Here is a 7818-nt window from a genome sequence, read left to right on the forward strand (position 1 = left end):
CACATTATTTGGTTGTGCTGCCATCAACCAGACAAACAACTGTTTGACATTCAGGAGAAGGCGGCGTTTTACATTAAAATTCAGCATATCTCTCCTGACGGCTTCAACCTTTTTATAAGAAAAGAGACTTTTGGTTTGTCCATGTGTGCGAGCTGTTTGGTTGAGGGAATTATGGTCAATAAAATGTGTTTTCCCTCATAATATAGATTGGTGAAAGCCTGATCTGTCACATATAACATTAAATCACATGTCGGCATTTCTTGTCACTTCTTCCTGAGGCACCATTCCAGCACGTGTCAATCACTCGTTTATTTTGTCATTTTTAGCTCTCATCTGCCCAAAACACTCTGTTAGTCTGTCCAGACGTGTCAAAGCAAAAACGCAGCCTGAATGTTGAGCTGTCAGCTCTCAGATGTAAACTCCTCCTCCTCCTCCTCCTCCTCCTCCTCCTCCTCCGTGGAATAATCACCCTGTGAAGCTGACAGTGTGAGTCACTTTTCACTTTGCACGTCACACCCAGAAACAAACGCTTAGTTTCTTTTCTGTTTTTTGTTCTTTCAAAAATCATAAGCTGAATAATTGTTGGTGTAAGATGGCATTAAACTGTACATACAAGGTTTGAATCTAGTGAAGCTTTAGCCCCGGTTTGTGCTCAGCATCCGTTGTTAAACAAATTTTATTGTTCTGAAGGTTTTTCTTCTGACGATCTGGATGAAAGCTAAATGTCTTATCCGGGCAGTGAAAGTGGGAAATGACAGAAGTCGAGATGTTGTTTTGTATGAAAATGTAGAGGTACAACGGGAGCGCTTCAGGTCATTTACATATATGCAAATAAAAGGTTTATTTTACTGAACAAAATGCCAAAGAAACCATTCTGTCTGTAACGTGCTGCTTGTTTGAAATCATGCCATTATGGTGTGTAAAGCAACATTCCCCATGCCGGCCATACTCTGAGGCATATGATGGCGGTCTGCTCCATGTCGGGGTGGGCCGGGGGCCCTTTCTTCTTCTGCATGTGTTCAGATCACACGAGTCTTCACTGCTGCTGATTGAGCCCCCCGACTATTAATGAGCTGTTAGGAAATGTCAATCTAGGATTTTTCTCAGAGGTATATTTTTATGTACATTTCTCAAATGTTTACTGTGATAGTTTAGGGATTTATTTGGTGTTGTCGGTGTAATAGTTAGCAACCATTCAATGACAATCCACACTTGTATACTTTTTGTCTTGGGGGGGTGGGACAATAAAACTTGTTATCTTAATTGGTGTCTGCTGGTTTTTGTCAGATTCAAGACATCTGTTACAATAAGATGTCTTCTGTGTACACTGTGAAGCCCTCTGAGGCCGATTTTTGAGTTGAATTGAACTGCGAGTTTGCTTCTGAAGCAAGAAGTGCTTCAGAAAATGCTATACAAGCAAAACACCATGGCAGACAACTTAAGACCGATGTGCGATCAGAAAACATTGAAGTAGAGCAGCGACGCTGAGGCCGATGTGAGGTAATGGAAGTGTAGTTGTGTGAAGCTCTGATCCAGCCAATCGCTGACTCAGGCACTAATCCCCCGACCAGCTCAGCTCACGGGTACATAACGGCTCACCGCTGGCTTCCCGCCAAACACTGCAACAACCTCCCAGGCCGGTTGATTTAGATTCTAGAGATCTATTTTCAGTGTCAGGGCAGGATGAACTCAGCTGTGCTATATCTGTGTCTCGAATGCAGCAGCAACCTTTGTTGTCTCCGCCTGAAGGAGAACGTTCAGTCCGTGTTCTTTGACCCGAGGTGGCCCTGGAAGAAACACGTCAGCAGAAAATAGAAAAATTTTCACAAAACACATTACAGAAATCACTTATTAAACAAGCAAAAGTGTTTCTCGTGAACAACCCAAATTTGTGTTTACATTCACTGTTTTAGACCAAATAGAAATTTGTGTAACAAACGTGTAGAATGCATTTCTTCCCAAATAAAACATTTGCAAAGCCGATTTTTCATATTTGAAATCATTATTTCTCTCTCTGGTTCTCTCTGCATTGATTGTGGCAGTTATACATTTAGAGCCTTGTCATTACCAACAAAAGCCGACATCACCTCAGAACCAGGCGGCAACCTCCGGGTCTGAAAAGTTAAACCTGCATTCTCTCTAATGGCCATCAGGGGGCGACTCTGTTTGTGTAGAAGTCTATGAGACAATTCCCTCAGTAAACATTGTAAACATGAGATTATGGTCTCAATCTCTAGTTTCAAGTCTTCTTCAATACAGCTATGTATATTCAGTAAACTATGGTCCATTTAGAGTCAAACAGACCATAAAGCAGGGTTTGCTTTAGGGCGGGCTACACAGTGATTGACAGGTCTCCACCACAGCGTTGTCCATCTTTTCGTCTTACAACTTTAACCCTTTCACAAAGTGTTCTCAGTTCATGAAAGGCAATTGTAACATTTTAGTTGCCTAAAAATGCCAATGTTGGTTGTACTCCAACCTCTCGTGTCACTTCTGGTTGCAAAATGCCGAACTTGAGGCTTAAAAGAAGTCAGTCCACAAATGAATAGGAGATTCAATGGTGACTATGTCCACTTCTTACATGCAGTCCATGCTCGAAGCCACAAATTAGTCTCTCTGCATCAAGGCCGTCTAGGAAATGCCCTCAGTTAGTGTGCTAGTGTGAGATTATTAGATTAGAAAACTTTATTAATCCCCAGTCGGGAAACTCATTTGCCACCCAAAAACTCATACAGAGCACGAGGAATGCTACAAACAATGTCCACCTCTAACATGTGTCTCTGGGCCCCTCTGTTAAATGAATTCATGTTTCTGTCCAAAGTCCATCCAGCTGTTTGGGGCCTTCCCTCACTGTCACAACGGTGCATTGGAAAGCTGAAGTCTGCTGTGTCACTAATCCCCTGGACTAAACAAGAGGCAGATAGTCCCCTGCTGGCCTTAATCTTACCATGACTTTGCATAAAGTCACCTCAGATTGAGGCCGATAAGCCGTTCCCGCATCACGTACACTTCCGTCTCGGTTTCCAGCATCCGGTTAGCGGAGTTTAAAAGCAGCCGGTGGATATCTAATCCGCTCTAAAGGGACTCCACTGAAGATCGGATGTGCTTGAATGGAAACCTACTTTTCTGCTGACCAAACAATAGTTTGTTCTGGAGCTCTCATTTAAACATGTTCAGCTGTAAACTACATGATAGGACATATGATGGGATATTATTATCGTTGTTTCGTGGGTTGAAACACTCCATGTTTTAAATCAGCCCAACGCTGACCGTTTGTGACTTTTCTGTCAATAAATGTAAATATCTAAATACTTTTTACAGCCTACAGATGGATGTGAAGGCATCTTCATCCAACCAGGACACTGCATAACGTCAAAACAGGTTCAAAATGATTAATAGTTCCTGCAGATTTGAACCTTCGCCCCTCAGTGAACGGCCTCTTCAGCGGAGGACTGAGAACATATTTGATCTAGTTATCATTATGGATTTAGGAGTTTGTTCACACTGATGTAGGCGAATGAAATGTAGTCTATGACCCGTTCTAAACCTTTGAAGTCACACTTCATTTTCTTTAACTACCATATTTTGACGAATCTTAACTTTTTTTCCAACTTAAAATATGACTTTAAGACCTAGAACTTATACTACACCATTTAAACTTGTTAACGCCAACAACATGGATTTATTTTAAGGAACAACACAAATGCAAACATAGCTGAAGATTCACATTGGATCTCACACACAAACTGGAGCAACGGACTACTTGTCCTTCTCCTTCTCCTTCTGCTCCTTCTCCTTCTTCTCTTTCTCCACTTTGGCCTCCTCGGCTTCGTGCTTCTTGATCAGCGCCTCGACTTCCTTCTGCTTCAGCACTTTGATGCAGGTCTTTCCGTTCTCGCGGGTCAGAGTGGCGAGCTCCACTGAAACAACAAACACACAGAGAGACAGACGGTAACGTATGAGTACGGACACCTGTGGTTCATCTACATACTTACTGTAGACTCTCTATATTCAAGCTTTTAGTTTGTAGAAAGTCCTCCGAACAAATGTTATCTTGTATGAAGGGTTTGCAAATAAAGTCATGTTTTGTGCACAACCAGACTGACAATTGAAAGACAAAGATCCCTCTGAGTAGTGTTTCTGTCCACCTGATGGATGAAAGTGCAACATCTACTTTCCTGGTCTCTCATCGGGCTGTTGAGCTGCTAAATGCTCCACTATGTTCATTAACTGTCTGTCTGTCTGTGTACGGTGACCCGCACCTTTCTCTGCAGACAGCTTGCTGACGTCCATGGTGTTATTGAGAACCTTAACGGCGAGAGCGAGGGCCGTGGAAACCGTCATCTCTCCCTCCTTGTAGTCCTGCTTCAGCATGGAGACGGCTGCCTGAGAGCGAGCAAAGGAGAAAAAGAAAATCACTCCTAAACACACCGTCCGTCTCGTTAGTGCTGCAGAATTTATGTAGGAAGCATTTACGCATCGTTGTCTCCATCTGTTTTCATCCGTGAAGATTCCATTTAAACCTCATTCTCTCGCTCACACTACTGCCGGCTGTCAAATGTCACTGACGTTATCCCACATGATCTAATCTGTGGTGGCTCATTAGGGCAATATTCCTTCTACCTCTTTGTCTTTCCACCATTGCTCCTCTGTTTAGGAAACCTTTTGTTCACCGTAGAAGCTTTCTCTTGGACAGAAGGTGTTCACCCAATGCTCTGAAGAGGCTCTGTTACCCACAATGCTTTGTGTGCAGCCCTGTGAAGAGCCGCTGACATTAGCAAAGCCACCATCAAATCAAGACTTGCACAATTAGCTGCCCCAAGAGTCGGCACTAAGTAGGCCACAGCATGCTCATTGTTGAGGGTCCAGCCCCGTTCATGGCCATTGTGTTTTAAAAGCTCCGTGCAGCAGCGCCCTCCAGTGTCACTCGGTGGAATATGTTTTATAATTTCCTTGTTTTGGTCTGTACACACACAAGTTTCCTTTCTAACTCGACTGTATTTGAAGTAAAGCAATTCCTGGTCGAGAGCGTTGAGACTTACAGCGCTGTTGTTTCCGATGCACGTGGCCTTCCAGCCGCCGTAGTTTCCGCTGGGGTCGCTCTGGTAGAGCTGGAAGCCGTAGTGTTTGTCCCAGCCCATGTAGAGCAGCGACACGCCAAAGGGACGCTTTCCTGCGAGGACAGACGAGAACACACACGGTGGCTTCATAACGCTGACTCATGTCGAGGGTCTGGTTGTTCCCAACTTAGATTTATCGAAACCAAATTATTTTAAAACGTGATGTTCAGTAGCTTCATAACTTTGTGTTTTAACGACACGACGACTTATTTCTGGTTTTAGAATCCCTTGAGTTTGAATAGTTGGGATGCAAAGAGTAAATCAGTTGGCGAAGAAACATTCCCTTAAATAATCAAAGGGATGCAGGAATTTAGACTCCAGCAAAACAATGTTTATCAGGACCATCAGCGCAACGCTACGGCTGTCCAAATAAAGTAGCAAAAGAAGCAGTTTTCATCAGGATGTAAACTCTGCATGCCGATGAAACACTCCTGCTGTGACAGAACTGTGAGGCGCTGCTTCGTACCTCCGAACTGCGTGTAGGCCTGTTTGATGTCACACAACGCCGTGACCAGCTGCTCGCAGGGGATTGGCTCCTGGTACTGCAGCAGGTACCTGCAACAGCAACAACACAGATCATCACAATTATGTCCCTATTTATATTCTGTCCCACCAGAAGCATTCGGCTGCAGCAGAATTGAAGACGGCCGTGTGCCTGACTGGAGCTCACCTCTGTGCGATGAGCCTCAGCTCACTGATCAGTACGTTGGCATCGGATGTGATGCCCGCCACACTGCACGCCATGTCTCTGCAAGGACATGGGAAGATGTAGGACCAATGCAAAGACAAACCTTTGCACACTGCCTACCTACTATTTAAAAACAACATCAAGGCTTAAGCAGGAGGAACTCACTCGTTCAGCTTGTAGATTTTCTCTGAGAAAACCACATCATCCAGCAGCTTGTGAATGTTCCTCCTCTCAGCGGCCAGCAGCACTCCGTCGTTGGCTAAAATTCCCAGGCAGCTGCCAGCGTGGCCGATGGCTTCCATGGCATACTCGACCTGATACAGACGCCCTGCAGTGGACACACAGCGCTGTCAGGACCAGGACGCAGCAACAGAGCACCAAGAGGCCAGAAACAGAAACTAGATGCTTCCTCCTGGTTTAAAATGTGAGAGTCTAACTTGCAGCCTCATCAGTTGCTTTATTATTGAAGAGCTCTTACCCTCCGGTGAGAAGATGGTCGTTCTTGAATCATATCGACGGGACTGACAGGAAACAGAAAACACATGAAAGCGAATAGGAACTTAATTCACTTCCAAACACAGACAACACGTATTAAAGAGTATTTTGTTGGGACAAATGGGAAGCTTTCTCTCATAAATATCTTACACCTTCAATGCCAACATGAGGCCGCAACTGCAAACAATTCTGATAAGTTTGTGCACAGTTACTCTTTAAATCCTCTGAAGATCGTTCTCGTTGCTATGAAATATGCAAGCGGATGCTGAGCAGAATATCACTGAATCTGCTTGTTGATGAAACGGCTCCTTGGAAACAGAAGTGTGAAACGTTTTTCAGTAACTAGAAGAATCCGAATTGATATCTCATAAGGGGCTTGTAGAATGGGTAACACTGCAATTCAATTGATTTAGTTCGTTTCAGGGCACACTTGGAATCCTAAATGAACTATTTAGATTCTGAGATTTGGAGAATCCATAAAAAGGTGCATTGTTGTTGTTGTTGTCGTCATGTCAAAGAGCTGACTGGCCGCAGAGATGTTTTTCTATCTGAACATTAGAGAAAGAAGCCAAGCAGCACATCATTAATAGAAATACACTTCATACAAAGTGCTGTTAACTCACCATTTTTGCAGATTGCTGTTGAACTCTTCTGTGGAGAACAAACACAAAGTTGATTTGAGTGTCTTCATGAGGCAGTGAAGACCCGTTAGCTTGGCCATCTGCGGCTGGTTGTGAAAGTGAAAGAGACCAAACTAAGAGTCGTTAACGTCTGCAGTGTTAAACCAGTACCAGCTAGCGAAGTGGTATTAACTTCTCATATTATTTCATGTTGTTAAAGTGTACACTAATAACTATGGCGTTAAAGAAAAGGCTCATTCTTCGCTAGACTGTTGACACGAACGGGGATGATTCAACAAAATGTTAGCAACAGCTTCATGCTTTAGCATTTAACGTTAGCTGGCGATGCAGTCTATGCTAACAACGGAGACTTTTTATACATGTTTTTCACACTGATCGAGAAAGAACACGATGTTATTACGACTGTGTTATGATATTAATTTGTAAAAAATAAAAAATGCTTACCGCTTAAAGGGCTTTCTGTGAGGCGCGTTTTGATGACATCACAGACATGCGTCGGGTCGACGAAATGTAGGCGCGACACTTTAATTCATTTATTAATTCATTGAACCAATGGCACATGTCACACATTTAAAAAATAGAAAAAAATAGTAGTGCAACTGCAGAAGGTGAGATAATCAGACCAATTGAGATATATATATATATATATATATATATATATATATATATATATAATGCAAATATTTCAGGCACAATCTTAAACACATGTCTTTACAGTTTTTATCGCCTTTTTATTGGTACAATATGTAATAGTTTTTATATACAGTGAAAAACCTTTGTTAAAAAAGTATTACTATCTTGATAAACAAGCATCAGCATGTGAACATGTCTCTATTAGCAGTGGAGGAAAATTAAAGAGGTGCTTTATTTTAAA

General features: G+C 42.8%; 2 protein-coding genes across 3 annotated transcripts in view; one reads left to right on the forward strand and one right to left on the reverse strand.

The window, feature by feature from the left end:
- Positions 1-1263, forward strand: part of oaz2a (ornithine decarboxylase antizyme 2a) — a 9887-nt gene extending 8624 nt beyond the window's left edge. The window contains 1 exon segment of the mRNA XM_079266584.1: positions 1-1263. This exon segment is cut by the window's left edge and continues 260 nt beyond it. The gene's annotated coding sequence lies outside the window, so the exon portion shown is untranslated.
- Positions 1264-3402: 2139 nt separating this feature from the next.
- Positions 3403-7450, reverse strand: LOC306785494 (proteasome subunit alpha type-4-like). Of its 2 annotated transcripts, none has more exons than XM_079279906.1 (9): positions 7389-7426; positions 6927-6951; positions 6287-6329; positions 5974-6136; positions 5791-5868; positions 5587-5675; positions 5043-5173; positions 4263-4386; positions 3403-3920 (listed from the first exon to the last, which is right to left on the reverse strand). In XM_079279906.1, the coding sequence occupies exons 2-9, from the start codon at positions 6927-6929 to the stop codon at positions 3760-3762; spliced, it is 792 nt and encodes a 263-aa protein (XP_079136032.1). In that variant the 5' UTR covers positions 6930-6951; positions 7389-7426; the 3' UTR covers positions 3403-3759. The 2 variants fall into 2 exon arrangements, with proteins under 2 accessions (XP_079136032.1, XP_079136031.1); XM_079279905.1 differs by having other exon boundaries at positions 3439-3920; positions 6927-6954; positions 7389-7450.
- Between the last annotated feature and the right edge of the window lie 368 nt (positions 7451-7818).

The sequence above is a fragment of the Melanostigma gelatinosum genome (assembly GCF_949748355.1).
Source record: "Melanostigma gelatinosum genome assembly, chromosome: 1".
NCBI classification, from domain to species: Eukaryota; Metazoa; Chordata; class Actinopteri; order Perciformes; family Zoarcidae; genus Melanostigma; species Melanostigma gelatinosum.